Raw genomic sequence first — 12,912 nt, 5'->3', positions numbered from 1 at the left:
CGGTTTTAAAAAGGACGAAGGAAACAAAAGAAAGAATGAGTGGAGTGAACGGAAAGAATGTTAGGCTTAAATACGAAATGCAAAGGCCAGAGTCGCCGACCACGAATTGAGTTTCTCGTGAGTCCAGCCGACGTTCTGTATCCCACGGAAATAATGTTACCTCTCCAAATTAAAGCGGACACTTTTGCCAGCACGGTTTGGCACCTCCCTTTGATTTCTGCAAGCCAACGAGAAAAGAAAGGTGAGAAAGGTGGGAATGATAGAGTCGGACTTACATCCAGACGCTCTTAAAGTTCACTGCAATGAGTTTGCGTTGAGCGGAAGAACTCTATGGAGCTGGTGTCCCCGAGAGAGATGGCCTGGTGAAAGTGTTGTACCAATCCAGGCCAAATCTGCCAAGAATGGAGTTGAATTCCACGGACGTGAGGTGAAGCTCCTTGCAGATGAAGTTGAGAATAGGCATCAAGCATGTCATTCTCCCGGTAGCCTCGACGTGATCTGGAAAGAAAAAGAACAGAAGTTAAACCCGACCAAGCACAAAGTACCTTGTAACTTCGACAAGCGTTCGCAGAGAGCTATGAGTAGATTCTTTTGCAGCTTGTAGCCTTCTTCCAACAGTCTAGAATAAAACACAGGGACAAGAAAAATAATCCCAATCAAACAGCGATGCCGACTTACTCTTTAAGATGGCTGACAAGCATGTCCATAAGTGGATCATCCATCTTCTGGTTGTTGACAAACATGCACACACGCTCGTAGAACTTGCTGATAGCTTCCACTTCCGGATCTACAGCCGACGCGTCCATCTCTCTCTGTTTATCTTCGACACCCTTCCTGCATTGCCACCTGATTTGTCAGGAATCAGATCTCTCTGAGAGTGATGCTGACCAGATGTGTCCTGTCTGTAGTGGAGTTTTAGAACCACCACCCCGTTCCTCTAAGTGTTCCAAAAGCTTGATGGAAATCTTCAAAAAGGAGAAACTACTTCGGCATTGTCAATAAAACAAACAGGATACCTCTGCTGTAGAAGGGGAACACGATCTAAAATGCCTTCGCCGAACTGTTCTATTCATTAGCCGCTGTGTAAGCTTGTCTTGCAGCCTTTTCCTCGTATCAGCAAAACCTTTCTTCCAGCCATATAGCTGCGCAGGGAAGACAAAACATCTATGACGCAGGAATCTTTAGCATACAATAAAATACCAGACTATGCGAAGACTGTTCTCCAGCACTGGTGCTTGGACGCTCAAGTTGAGGTGCGGGTGACTTCGCCAGCTGCGGCAAGCTCACACCAGGCATTCGTGGCGGCGGCACGTTACTAAAATCCATATCCAAAACACTCTATAGACCTTGTCGGAGTCAGCTACAAGTCATGTAAAAAACTATGAAAGGGCCATACCTGTGATCCACCAGATATGCTCCGCCAACTGAGAATTAGGAGCCACAGCACATCAATCCAGATGTATACTATTATCTTACCTTTCAAACAGCTCAGTTAGATCAAAGGAAAGCCTGCTTCTTCCTGCAAAGAAGAAGTTCTGAAAAAAGAAACAGGCCAGGCACTGAAGTACATACCGTCAAAATTGGAACGCTTTGAAGAAGGCACGGACCTCCCAAGTGTGTAGCAAGCACCACCGTACTTCACAGCCGTCTTCAAGTCATTTGCCTCGACAAGAGGTGCCCTTGGGAATTTTGTACTGCCTACAGAAAATATGAGAACACGCTGATGAAAACAAACGCCGTCCATTAGTCTGTACAAAACATGCAAATCACTCAGGAAAAGAATTTGTAGGATCAGATCACAGGCAAACGGGTGACAAAGGTGAGTAGTATCAGTAGTCCTACCTTGCAGGCCCAGCTTTATCAGCATGCCCTGCATGTTTAAGCTTTCCCGTGTGACAGGTTGAGCACGCTTTCTTCTAAACTTTGTAACGTCTTGTCCGACTTCTAACAGTTGCGGCTTCTGAGCGTGTCCAAAGAAAGGATACATTTCACCAGGTGGAGCCCCGGCTGGCATTGGACAGTCCTTCGGTATGGCCGAAGCTGGTAAGCCAAAGCACGCATAAGGCTTTCCTAATTGGGCCCAGACTCCTTTCTTTTCTCTGCACACTCAAGTACGATGATAGTCATCAATGCAAGTTGCATTCACCCACTGCGCACACAAGCGTAAAAAGAGAGAAATAAAAAATACAAGAAAAAGAAAAAAAAAACGAAGAAAAATGTGTTTTGGTCGCTTTCTCTCAAGCACGCATCGCTGTTGGATAACTCTCAGCGAGGCATATCAATCTAACTCTGGAAGTTTAGGTGTGCGCTTGCTTACCTGTGTTGGATCTCTGCGTGCTTCTCAATAACCTGACGAGCAACCAGCTCGATTGTACCGGCAACAACAATTCCTGCCGTCGCTGGCGGTGTTCGGCGGTCCTCAGTGTCCTGCACGGTAAGAGTTTTGATTAGAGAAGGCATGGAATCTAAACACGACATAACAAAAGCAAAAAAAAAATCGAAAGAAAAACTAGAAAAGATACCACCTTGAAGATGTCCACAAATGTGTTGTTCTTCGTGTACTGCGTCATATGCCTCTTCCTCTGCTCCATCCTCTTCTTCAAGTTTAGAACTTGCGGGCTTTGCTGTGCGTTGGGCCGAGCTTTCCATGCCGGCTGATCCTCCTGCGTCTCAACCTTCCCGAAGGCTCCGATCCTCAAGTTCTTCTCGGCAAGGATCTAGAAAAGCAACCGCCATTACCACCACCACAAGCTGCGAGCGATGGAAGAAAAGTATACTGTGGTAGCTTTCGCGGAAGAAAAAGAAGGCCGCTCACATTCAAGACGTGCTCCTTGTGGTGGGATCGCTTCACCAGAGTCCGTGGCGTGAGCGTACTGCTGTGACCGAAATTCTTTACGGCTCCACTTGTGCTTCCCTGATTAATGGCCGCGGTCTTCCTTCTATCCAACGCCAAGCTTTTCCGCCTCTCCCTTTCCACCTCCTTGCGGCTCCCCGGCTTAGCTCCCTGCATGCTTGCTACGCTTTCTTGCCCTCCAGAGGAGATCTCTCACAAGCTTCTCGTGACCATTGCCGTCTTGGTGCAAGAGAAATCAAAGCCCTGTCCTTGGCAAGAAATCACCCGCTGTCACACTGCTTTGCGGAGGAGCCATCACCTCCCAGCTCGTCGCCCAGTCCGAGGTGTCTAAGAAAAAACTACACCACCTCGTTCGCATTGTCACTTCCACCGCCATCGCCATCGCCATCGCCCGTCGCCATCTCCTCGTGCCCTAACCCTACAGAGATTTAAACTTTCAAATTTTAGCGGGAAAATTCGGCCACAGAGGAAGGAAGTTCTTTTCTTCTTTATTCGTCTCAGAGGCTACCAAGAATTTATATAAGGAAAAAAACGAAGAAACGCACAGTGATGTCAATCAATCAGCAGCAGCAGCGGTACACAAATCGGTATGAACGAGAGCCCAAGAAAAAAAGAAAACGAACAAAAAATTTAGAGAGCTGAGAGAGCTAGCAGAGAAGAACTGTTAGTCCCGCGGGAAGAAAAAGAGATGGAGCAAAGAAAGAGATGAAAAGAGAGCGAGAGCCCCAGCAGCGTACCAATGATCAATGGAAACTCTCGAGCTGTGGAGCCTCTCTTTCTCCGGCTGTGTTCTTGGAAAACTGGATCATCTCTCTCCCCGACCAAAGCAGAAGGATATTCCAGTCGTTCGCTGCTCGTTCCTCGTCTCGATTCTAGAGCTCTTCGTCTCCCTCCCTCACTCTCCTCTATCGTCTTTTGGTACATACAACAGCAGCAGCAGCATCGTAGAACAAGTAGACTTTTCTTCTCTCTGCTTCACGCTGGAGCTCTGGAAGTAGCAGCAGCAGCGGCGGCGGCGGCAGCGGCAGCAGCAGCACTGGCACCAGCCACGGCTTGGAGTCGCTTGGATGACAGTTCTTTGGCCCTGCTCACCACCTCGGGCCCGGCCTTGGCCACCGAGCCGCTGTCAAACGGAGGCTGAGGATCATACTCGATGAAAAGTTGGAGCGTCTTGGCGGTGGCCTCGTCCGTTAGAAGGGCGGCCAGCTGAAGAGCCATGTCGATCCCAGCGGACACTCCAGCAGCAGTGATGATCTTCCCCTGGAAGAACAAAGAGTTATACAGGAGCGCGGGTGATTGAAACCAACCTGGCGGACTATCCTCGAGGATACTGGCTTGGCTCCAAATTCCGCTAGCAGCTCATGCGAGTTCCAATGCGTGGTTGCCTCGATCCCTTTTAGCAATCCGGCAGCACCGAGCAGCAGCGATCCAGTGCAAACGGAAGCAGTGTAGAGGGTATGCTCGTGAACCTGGAAGAACCACCACCAAAAGCAACGAAAAAATCGAAACTTTAGTACGCATCGAGTGGAACGAGGACAGAAGCAGCCAAGTTGATCAGTAGCAAACAACAAAAACTTGTTGTCTCCACTCAAGCCATTAAAGAAGAAAACGTACCTTTCGGATCCAGTCGAGTATAACTCGGTCTTGGAGCAGCCTCCGGGTGCCCATACCGCCAGGCACGACGAGGATTTGCGGCCGCGTCACTTGGTCGAATGACGCGGTGGCTTGCAACGTGAGCATTCCCATGCCGGCGGCGTACAGCCCAGGCTGGTGGCTCACAAACAGCACCTCCACGTTGGGGAGCAAATGCAGTACCTCGTAAGGCCCCACGGCATCCAGCGCGGTAAAGTCCGGGAAGATCGGGATGGCGAGCTGGAGCCGCGGCGTGCCGCCGGTACCGCCGGCGGTATTGGCATTCGCGTCGGTGAAGCCGAAGTTTGGCCAGAAGGGGCCCGCCCCGCCGCCGTCGGGCGGCATGCCGTGCGGTATCGGGCTGGCCTTGAGGTACTTTGCGAGCTGGAGCTGGTTGCTCAGCATCATCTGCGTGCGGTGGAGCTCCATCTCCGCCCGCTGCCGCTCCAGATCCCGCTGCATCTCCATCTTGGCCACCTCGATCTTGAGCATCACCTCCGCGAAGCCCGTGAATCCCTCCATGAAGTCGCGCCGCAGCGCCGCGAGCTGGTGCCGGTGGAGCTTCCGCTCGTGCTTGGTGGATCCCTCCACGGCAGCCACTCCACCGCCACCACCCCCGCCGCCCGAGTCCGACGACGGCGGCCCCGATCCCTCCGCGTGGTGCTGCGGCGGCCCCGCCGGCTGCAAGTGCCGCTGGTCGTGGTGTCGCTGCGGTATGCCGTGCGTCATGCCGTGCGGGACGCCGTGCTGCTCGTGCCGGTCCGACTTGGCCTTTTTCCGCGCGGGCGTGCTGCCGGACTCGCGGTGGTGGTGATTGGATGCGTGCGGCGGGAAGGCCATGTGTGAGGACTCGGGCAGTAGCATCATGGGGTGGTGGTGGTGGTGGTGTGGGTGGTGCTGCTGGGAGATCGGCGCGCCGCCAGACCCCGGTGGCGGCGTCTCGCTCCGCCGCGATGGCCGCTTGTTGTACTGCATCAGCTCCTCCTGCTGCTTGCGGATGAACTCGCGCGACGCCAGGTAGTGATCCGGCACCACCGCGGATCGCAAGCGGTGGTGGTGGTGGGCGTCCTCGATGTTGTTGGCAGCCGCGGCGGCGGCGGGGGCGGGATTGGAATTGTTTTGCGGTGGTACGTCCTCGCTCGCGCCGCCAGGATCTCGGTCTCCTCCTCCTCCGCCGCCGCCACCTCCACCGCCGCCACCACCCCCTGTTTTCTTGTAATCGCTCTCGAAGATGTCGTGCATCCGCGAGAAGAATGCCCAATTGGTGCTGGAGGGGCCAAGGGATCCGCGCCGCCGCTCCTTGCGGTACTGCTTCTTGAGATTGTCCACCTTGTTCTTGCACTGCTCGGGCGTTTTGACGGGCTTGTTCCCCTCCAGCTGCTGGTTGACGCGCTGCGCGATCTCCACCCAGTCGGCGTTGCGGATCATCCCCTTCTCGTAGCTCATGTACTTCTCCAGGAAGTGATCCAGGAGGACGTGCACAGCGTCCTCGGTCCAGATGTAGTCGCGCTCCTTGGCAGCCGCCGCGGCGGAGGATGCTGCCGCCGGCTGCGTACCGCCGGCGGTACCGCCCGCGCCATTGGCCGTGCCGCCGCCGCCGGCCGGCGATGGCACCACCGCCAGCTGCTGCTGCTGCGGCTGCTGCTGCTGGGCCTGATCTGACCCGCCCGCCGCGGTATCGGATTTCTCCTCCTTGCTGCTCCCACCGCCCCCCAATTCCTCCTTCCTGCTCTTCTTACTCTCCGAATCACTGGATGCTGCCATGGGGATCCTCCCACCCCGATCAACACGGTAGCGCTTGATCTTCCATGGACCATCAATCAGCGAGAAAGTCCTACACCTGAATCAATGCGCACACACACCACGCGAGGGAGAGAGAGAGAGAGAGAGAGAGAGAAGAGAGAGGGGAATCCAGGAAAAAAAAGAGAAGACCAAACTAGAACTAGCTCTCCTAGCCCAACTCCAGTCCAATCCTGGGTTCCTCTTACCCCTCCCTTGCCCTCCATTCTCCCTCCTCCACGATGGGAGACGCGAATATTCCCCTCCACAGCCATAGCCAGTTCCTGCTTCTTGTTCCCTCTTCTTCCATATCTCAGCTTCTCTTTTCTCCCTTTTCCCACTTCCCTTGTTTTGGGGTGCTCTGCTTTTCACTTGGTGTCTAAAAGATCTCTTTTTTTTTTCTCTCCCCTACTCTTGTTCTTGTTGATGCTGCTGCTGCTGCTGCTGCTGCTGCTGCTCTCTCCCCTGAATTCTTGGTTGCACAGCACACTGTAGCAGGGGAGCCTTTGGATCAATTAAGCTACAGAATGGATCAGATCTGTGCTACCTGGTGCTTGCTCTCTCCTGCTCCCAACACCACCAATTCACCAAACCCCCAACCCCCCAAGCTCCCACAAAAGTTTTTTACCTCCTATTAAACTAGGAGATCAAATGAATGGGAAGAAAATGAGAGAGGGGGGAGGTGTAGTAGGCTCTTGGGATAAGTTGCTGCTCCCACTTTTAGAAAGACAGGGGGAGAGAAAAAAAAAGGAGAGAGGTTTGTGTGTGGTGTGGTGTGTGGTGTGTGGTGTGGTGTGGTGTGGTGTGGTGTGTGTTACATTCAATTCACCTCATCTCCATCCTTGCTGTGTGCTGCTGGTGTCTGCTGCTGCTCCAGTGTGTGTGCTGCAAACCCCCTCTTAAGATTTGTGTGTGTGTGCAGAACTTGTGTGTGTGCCTTGTTTGTTCATTTCTGCACCTACACCACTCTCACAAGTACATTGCCTGCTCACCATGATCAAACACATGCCTTACCACCATGGTATGGTAAATAGCAACAGAAAAGGAAAAGAAAAATGAGTAAAAAAAGGCATTAAAAATAAAAAAGAAGAAACTGGGTACCTCAGGTTTGCAGCTGCGTGGGTGGGGACAGTCAGCCTGCATTCAAGCCGTCCCTTCCCCACTTACCCTACCTTGTTTGCTTGCTGTTAAGTTTTGGCAAGCATGGCATACCGGTGGTTTCCCACACACAGCTGGTTACGTATAGTTACGTTACCGGCTCACATGGCATGTGTCCCGGGCATAGACATCCCCGGCCCTTAAAATAGATGCATGTATGTCTTGCGTAGTATAATATAGTGGCTTTTGATGCAAGGGTCCACGGATTAAAATCGGCAAACCTTGAGATAAACGTTGTGGCTGGGCCTTGCTACTAGGCCAGTTTGCCTCCAACACGGCACCTTTGGCATTGCCAACGATCACATCCGGCCAAAAACCATTGGTGCGGCCACCCATGAAAACAAACAATTCACTAGTTGTGACCCTTGTGGTTGTATCTCCCATCTCCCCCTGGCCCCTCCTTCCAAAAGGAGGGGTCCATTTTCTCTCTCTCTCTCTCTCTCTCTCGCCTTCCCTCTCATCCTCCCTTTCTCTTTTTTCTTTGTTTACGTACGTGGGGGATGCAAGCAACGCTTCCCTTTGGCCGCACAGCCTGACCACTGTGTTGCTGGCCCGGGGCTTGTGTCTCTCTACGTGTCCTTGACGATGACCATCCACAAGTTTCACCCCAAATTTTTATGGCCGATCCAGTCCACAAAGTCGCAAGTGCCCGCCGCGATCTAAAACCTCTCGTCACCGCATGCGAAAAGACGCCAGCATCTCTAAGAGGAATCCCTGGGATTCGGTTTAGATCTATCCTTTTCCGTGGTTGTGTGTCGGTAATATGCTGCCACCGCCCTCCCTTGATGAGCCTCATTGACTTGGTTGCCAAGTCACCGAGTGGAAAACCTTGTCACAGGATCACCGTGGAAGTCTAAACTCCAGCATTCACATTTTTCTCTCTTTCTTTTTTTCCTTTTCCTTGGCCCGACTGGATCTCGGCCCTTGTGTCCGTTCCACTCATGCCCCTGTGCACAATGCAAGGGATCTTTGAGAGTAGACGAGACTACTATACACATCTGGGACACGATTGACTCTAAATACGCATATTAATACGAGTTTCTAGCTCAAACATCCCAGTCTCGTTTAAGTCAAGCTCGTTGCAAAAATACAAAAAAGAAAAAGATAATTGAAATCCTACTAGGTTACGTGAGGCTTTGCTCATAGACCGACCAACACGACCCCCGCGGAACGCTAAGAACCCTACATGATATAAAAAAATCTCACTCACGACCCTCATTCAGGATTAACAGGCTAAACATCTCCATCTTAGAAAAAGTTTGCGCACTCGCTCGCATTATAGCTAGTAGTTAAGGGTCACCAATCGTGATGACATAGGCAACTCTCGGTTGAGCTACCAATTCGCTTCACTCCACACCCACCTAACATTCAACACTCACTGTTAGGTGACGGATAATCTAACCATGTTTCTATTTGATAAATTCGAAGACAATGTTAGAGAGCCAAGGTTGATGGATGGTCCGGGCACGTCCCGGCTCTGGGGAGTATGAAAAAAAAAATCTACACAGAGAGGGGTGGCAAAAAAGAGAAAAAATGGTTTCGAATCATACGAAAGTCTGCGTCAACATCACAAAGTACGACCCCTTTGAAAACAAAGGAAGGAAAAGAAACCAAAAGAAAAGGAAGAAACGATTTGCGGGGAGAAGATTCCCTCCCTGAGAGTCGCGAGAAAGAATTACAGCGGTATCATTCCAGTGTCAAAGCTCTTGGCCGCCGATTCCTTGCGACAAAACTGTAGCAAACCACGAACCTCCCTCGAAAAACAAATCCTTTGCCTGTACACGAACGGCCGCGCGAATCCCAGCTCCAGTCTTTCAGTACAGCCGAATTCGAGTCGAAATCTCCTGTCTGCAAATCGGACAGTTCGTCAAACTGGCACCACACTCCCTGCATGTCTGCCATGACGACATAATGGAAACAACACGTTTGACAAGTTTCCAAAGACCAAAGAAATGGTGTTTGCATACCTGGTGTCCGCAGCCAAAAGCCAAGTCCTTTCTCTCCGTGAGACAGATCGGGCACACCTGGAAACCAAGAGCGTTCATCTGAAGAGTTTGTCCGGAACAGTGAAACGTACCTGGCTTTCTGGAAGGTCCACGCCCCTCGGTGCCGTAGGTGAAAATCCAGGTGGAGTGTAGTAGTTTTCAGCTGGAGGATAGTAACCAGACGACGATGGCTCAACGTGAAACTGAGAGTCCGCTTGCAATACTTGAACAGGAGGTGGCAAAGGAAGAGAACTAGTCGCAGTTCCAGATCTTCGCCTAAAGTTAAAAGACGAATAAGAACGGAAATCCTTTTAAAGAAGCAATCTTACCCCAAGATTTCAAGTTCTACCGTTGCTTTGTACTGAGCTGGGATTTCCATGAGTGCTGATAATGCGAACAATGCTTCTTTCTTATGGAGAGGCAGCTTCTTCGACATTATTTGGGAGAAGTTAACGAACTGTCAAAACGAGCACAGTTTAGCATGACAAATTGACGTCAATGTTTCGGTACCTGGAAGTTATCGAATGCTCGTCTGGGGATGTTGTCGTCAAACTCTTTCATCATATCCCAAGGACCATCGCCAACTCCAACAAGAACGATCGACAGCGCATAGTTGCTGCAAAAGAGTGGAAGGCATAGGCGTAGGAAAAATAGTAGAAAACAAAGCGTACCTCGCAGTCACAATCGCGTCAATCGTGCTCTTCTCTTGAGGACTTAATTGCCCGACCTCCGTATCTACGCTTCTTGTTACCTGTGGAAAAGCAGAAACACGAGCTAGTATAAGTTACGGCCCCACATTTGATCCTAGGAAACAAAAAAACAAGCAGTCACTTACTTGGCCATCGGCAATGATCACGAGAACATGATACTGACCACCGCTTTGTTCCACTATTCTTACTGCAGCCTCGATTATGGGAGCAAACGAAGTCGGTCCTGCGAGAAAATTGCCAAACCATGTCAACTCACTCGAAAGATCTTCTTCTTCGTGGAAACATACCAGCGAGCCGGACGTGAGGAGCGATGGCACGGTACCTTGCAAGAGCTTCCTCGAAACCATGGCAGGGGCGGTGATCCGAGTAGAAGCTAAAGACGTAATTGTCGTGCGTGGATGCTGGAAAATGAGAGAGCCGAGTCGGTCCAAAGTAGAGAGCTTTCGTGAAAGAAAAACAAAGCATTCGTACCATCTCCAAAGCCAAAGCAAGGAATCAAGTTGTCGTCATCAAAGTCGGAGAGGGTTTTCCCGATGATAGAAATCGCTTGCTCGTAAGGATTTGGCACGCTACCATCGCCGATTGCGTGTAAACTCTTCCCTTGATGAGTGATCCTTCCAGTCCACTCGTTGCTCTTGGTGAAATCGATGCCAACGATCAAATTGGAGGACTCGAGGCCTGTTCTTCGCAATTCTTGCTGTACCTGGATGGAGAGAAGGACCAAAACAAAAATTTCCACTTCCAGTGAGGCAAAATTGCCACGAGATCGTTGGCGATCATACCTCCTCAATGCTAGCGAAATTATCGGCGATGTGCGAGTACTTCGTGGAGAAGCGGCGGTGTATCTTAGCTTTCGGCGGAGAGGTGGGCTGGACGCGCGGAGACGGCGACGCGGCGTAGCTATCGTAGTGAGGATCCGGCTTGGAGAAATCGCCTCCCATATGATCTAGACGGAAGAACAAGACCTAAATCTCGTGTCTATATCGATCGAAAATCCCCGCGTTCGTCAAGCCCTAGCATTCGTTCCAAGATAGCCAACGGCGGAGATCCACACAGAGTAAATCATTGGTCAGAGCACGTGGCAAACACAAACACTTCAAAAGTTTAAAGTAAACTTTTCCCGCGGTAGAAGAATGTTGGCTTGATCCTGTGCTCATCCATCCCCACCAAAATAAAAAGGTCACGAATTTCCTGGCGCTTTACTCCACGCTTCCCTTTCCACTAAGCTTCACGATTCAGCAAACCCGCGATCACAAGAAAGAGAAAAGCGCCGTAGTTTGTTTACCACTGCCGGAAGAAAGCTCGTTTTTTCTTCGAAGGATCTGCGTCCCCGCCGGGATTTCCTGTGGAAGTCACGGTCATGGCGTGAAAACGAGAGCACCACTTGACTTACTTGGTGGTGGAGGAGTGCGAGCGGATCAATCTCAGCTCTTCCAAAACTGTTTCCAAAAGCGACTGTACTGTTTCCGGCGGAAAGTCATGCACTGGAGTAGCCACCACAGACGAGATTGCGTAGAGCCAGTGCGTTGGTCACGGCATTCCCGTCGGCATCGTTGTTGAAGTAAGCAAACGCGTCCAGTCCTTTGGCAAGCTGCTCGCGGATCCAAGTGCTGCTGTGGTCCAGCTCTTGGGCCGTGTAGCAGTGTTGATAGTTCTTTCCATGGAATCTCAGGTACAACCAGCTGGCGGTAATTACCTGGAACAAGAACAAGAACAAGAACAAGAGAAAAGTTCTTACATCCTTTCGGTGGAAAACGACCGAGCAGGAGCGCGAAACCAGAAAGGCTTGCCTTTGGATGCTTGTCAATTATGTCTTCGTGGTCGTGGATGCAGAGAGCTACGTTGTGCTGCTTGAGAAGCTCGTAGACGTCGTCACATAGCCACCTCGAGTCTCGTACTTCGACCGCCCAGCGAATATTTGTTGGAAGCCTGTGGAGAAATTCTTTCAGCCGCTCCAGTTCCAGCTTGAATTTCGGTGGCAACTGCGTGCGTAGAAAATCATTCACCTCTCAAGCACGCAAAAGCATATAGAAAACGGAAAAAAGCGATCCATACCTGCACTAGCACTGGTCCACAAGTTGCGTGGAGTGGAACCGAGCGATCGAGAAACAAGTTTACGTGATTCTCGGGGTCTTTAAGGCGCTTCATATGTGTTCCAAACCTGCAGCGCAACAAAGCAGAAGATCAAGGAATCCAAAAGCTCGAGGAAGTACCTACTATACTTGAGAGCGTAGCAAAAATTCTCTGGAGCTTGATCGTGCCACTCCTGAAAAACTTTGCGCTCTGGAAGGCGATAAAACGTGTTGTTGATCTCCACCGTGTCGAACAGATTCGTGTAGAGTCGAAACCAGTCCTTCTGAGCCGAGCTCCGGGGATACACGACACCCCTCCAGTGCTTGTAGATGTAGCCCGAGGTTCCAACCCGAAACTCGCCGGCTAGCCCGCCGATACCCGCCATTTGCTTCCATGACTGTGCCTTCCACGGCACTGCGCGATCCAGTAGAGAGAGCGGCAGCTTTGAATCATCCTCCTGACCCTCTAAAGCTAAGAAACTGCTACAACACCCGGAACAAGAAGAAATAGCACCTTACCAGTTTCTCGCCATGGCCGCTTCTTGCTGCGCATTTTTCTGAGGATTTGAATTGCAGGGACCGTCAGATGAAGTAATTGATCTTACGGTTGCGATAAAGAAAATATTTTAAATAGTATTCTTTTTTGTGGGGTCAAGGACTCTTGTTGGAAATTTTAGGCACGTCTGTGCTTCTCTCCAGTTTCTAGGTAATTCACTCAGTCT

At 51.0% G+C, this 12,912-nt stretch overlaps 4 protein-coding genes across 10 annotated transcripts; all 4 read right to left on the bottom strand.

The window, feature by feature from the left end:
- Positions 1-40: 40 nt before the first annotated feature.
- Positions 41-3,266, bottom strand: LOC9636916. Of its 3 annotated transcripts, XM_024679617.1 has the most exons (14): positions 2,816-3,266; positions 2,526-2,717; positions 2,318-2,427; positions 1,843-2,099; positions 1,573-1,698; positions 1,477-1,519; positions 1,397-1,424; positions 1,201-1,338; positions 1,017-1,142; positions 889-965; positions 679-834; positions 546-619; positions 276-498; positions 41-217 (listed from the first exon to the last, which is right to left on the bottom strand). In XM_024679617.1, exons 1-13 carry the CDS (start codon positions 3,008-3,010, stop codon positions 329-331), a joined length of 1,692 nt encoding a protein of 563 aa, XP_024535385.1. In that variant the 5' UTR covers positions 3,011-3,266; the 3' UTR covers positions 41-217; positions 276-328. The 3 variants fall into 3 exon arrangements, with proteins under 3 accessions (XP_024535385.1, XP_024535384.1, XP_024535386.1); XM_024679616.1 differs by having other exon boundaries at positions 1,573-2,099; XM_024679618.1 differs by having other exon boundaries at positions 1,573-2,099; positions 2,526-2,751; positions 2,816-2,893.
- Positions 3,267-3,319: 53 nt separating this feature from the next.
- LOC9636915 lies at positions 3,320-6,052 on the bottom strand. The gene is made up of 3 exons (XM_024679615.1): positions 4,469-6,052; positions 4,162-4,323; positions 3,320-4,114 (listed from the first exon to the last, which is right to left on the bottom strand). Exons 1-3 carry the CDS (start codon positions 5,930-5,932, stop codon positions 3,830-3,832), a joined length of 1,911 nt encoding a protein of 636 aa, XP_024535383.1. The 5' UTR covers positions 5,933-6,052; the 3' UTR covers positions 3,320-3,829.
- Positions 6,053-8,816: 2,764 nt separating this feature from the next.
- LOC9637682 (E3 ubiquitin-protein ligase RGLG3) lies at positions 8,817-11,454 on the bottom strand. Its single transcript, XM_024679768.1, has 10 exons — positions 10,901-11,454; positions 10,590-10,821; positions 10,406-10,519; positions 10,244-10,341; positions 10,080-10,159; positions 9,919-10,024; positions 9,738-9,865; positions 9,501-9,684; positions 9,391-9,447; positions 8,817-9,318 (listed from the first exon to the last, which is right to left on the bottom strand). The coding sequence occupies exons 1-10, from the start codon at positions 11,057-11,059 to the stop codon at positions 9,238-9,240; spliced, it is 1,239 nt and encodes a 412-aa protein (XP_024535536.1). The 5' UTR covers positions 11,060-11,454; the 3' UTR covers positions 8,817-9,237.
- LOC112347966 lies at positions 11,166-12,764 on the bottom strand. Of its 5 annotated transcripts, none has more exons than XM_024679770.1 (6): positions 12,710-12,764; positions 12,332-12,662; positions 12,174-12,279; positions 11,512-12,100; positions 11,404-11,461; positions 11,166-11,339 (listed from the first exon to the last, which is right to left on the bottom strand). In XM_024679770.1, exons 1-4 carry the CDS (start codon positions 12,741-12,743, stop codon positions 11,543-11,545), a joined length of 1,029 nt encoding a protein of 342 aa, XP_024535538.1. In that variant the 5' UTR covers positions 12,744-12,764; the 3' UTR covers positions 11,166-11,339; positions 11,404-11,461; positions 11,512-11,542. The 5 variants fall into 5 exon arrangements, with proteins under 5 accessions (XP_024535538.1, XP_024535541.1, XP_024535540.1 ...); XM_024679773.1 differs by having other exon boundaries at positions 11,166-11,461; positions 11,512-11,814; positions 11,909-12,100; XM_024679772.1 differs by having other exon boundaries at positions 11,166-11,461; positions 12,332-12,648; positions 12,705-12,764.
- Positions 12,765-12,912: the final 148 nt, after the last annotated feature.

This window comes from Selaginella moellendorffii, unplaced genomic scaffold, assembly GCF_000143415.4.
Source record: "Selaginella moellendorffii unplaced genomic scaffold, v1.0 SELMOscaffold_25, whole genome shotgun sequence".
Taxonomy (NCBI): Eukaryota; Viridiplantae; Streptophyta; class Lycopodiopsida; order Selaginellales; family Selaginellaceae; genus Selaginella; species Selaginella moellendorffii.
This window is presented reverse-complemented; position numbering and strand designations above follow the sequence as displayed.

What these genes read in the sequence shown, in the direction of transcription:
- LOC9636916 (XM_024679616.1), bottom strand. Translation starts at nt 3,010, where the DNA reads ATGCAGGGAGCTAAGCCGGGGAGCCGCAAGGAGGTGGAAAGGGAGAGG. An exon ending in CACGCAGAGATCCAACACAG is followed by an intron (nt 2,100 to 2,317) that starts GTAAGCAAGCGC and finishes TTGAGTGTGCAG; the next exon opens with AGAAAAGAAAGGAGTCTGGG. An exon ending in ACGCTTGTCGAAGTTACAAG is followed by an intron (nt 499 to 545) that starts GTACTTTGTGCT and finishes TTTTCTTTCCAG; the next exon opens with ATCACGTCGAGGCTACCGGG.
- LOC9636915 (XM_024679615.1), bottom strand. Translation starts at nt 5,932, where the DNA reads ATGAGCTACGAGAAGGGGATGATCCGCAACGCCGACTGGGTGGAGATC. An exon ending in TACTCGACTGGATCCGAAAG is followed by an intron (nt 4,324 to 4,468) that starts GTACGTTTTCTT and finishes TGGTTCTTCCAG; the next exon opens with GTTCACGAGCATACCCTCTA. An exon ending in CCTCGAGGATAGTCCGCCAG is followed by an intron (nt 4,115 to 4,161) that starts GTTGGTTTCAAT and finishes TTGTTCTTCCAG; the next exon opens with GGGAAGATCATCACTGCTGC.
- LOC9637682 (XM_024679768.1), bottom strand. Translation starts at nt 11,059, where the DNA reads ATGGGAGGCGATTTCTCCAAGCCGGATCCTCACTACGATAGCTACGCC. An exon ending in TGATCATTGCCGATGGCCAA is followed by an intron (nt 10,160 to 10,243) that starts GTAAGTGACTGC and finishes GCTTTTCCACAG; the next exon opens with GTAACAAGAAGCGTAGATAC. An exon ending in CTTTTGGCTGCGGACACCAG is followed by an intron (nt 9,319 to 9,390) that starts GTATGCAAACAC and finishes TCGTCATGGCAG; the next exon opens with ACATGCAGGGAGTGTGGTGC.
- LOC112347966 (XM_024679769.1), bottom strand. Translation starts at nt 12,743, where the DNA reads ATGCGCAGCAAGAAGCGGCCATGGCGAGAAACTG. An exon ending in TACGCTCTCAAGTATAGTAG is followed by an intron (nt 12,280 to 12,331) that starts GTACTTCCTCGA and finishes GTTGCGCTGCAG; the next exon opens with GTTTGGAACACATATGAAGC. An exon ending in GTGGACCAGTGCTAGTGCAG is followed by an intron (nt 12,101 to 12,173) that starts GTATGGATCGCT and finishes CTACGCACGCAG; the next exon opens with TTGCCACCGAAATTCAAGCT.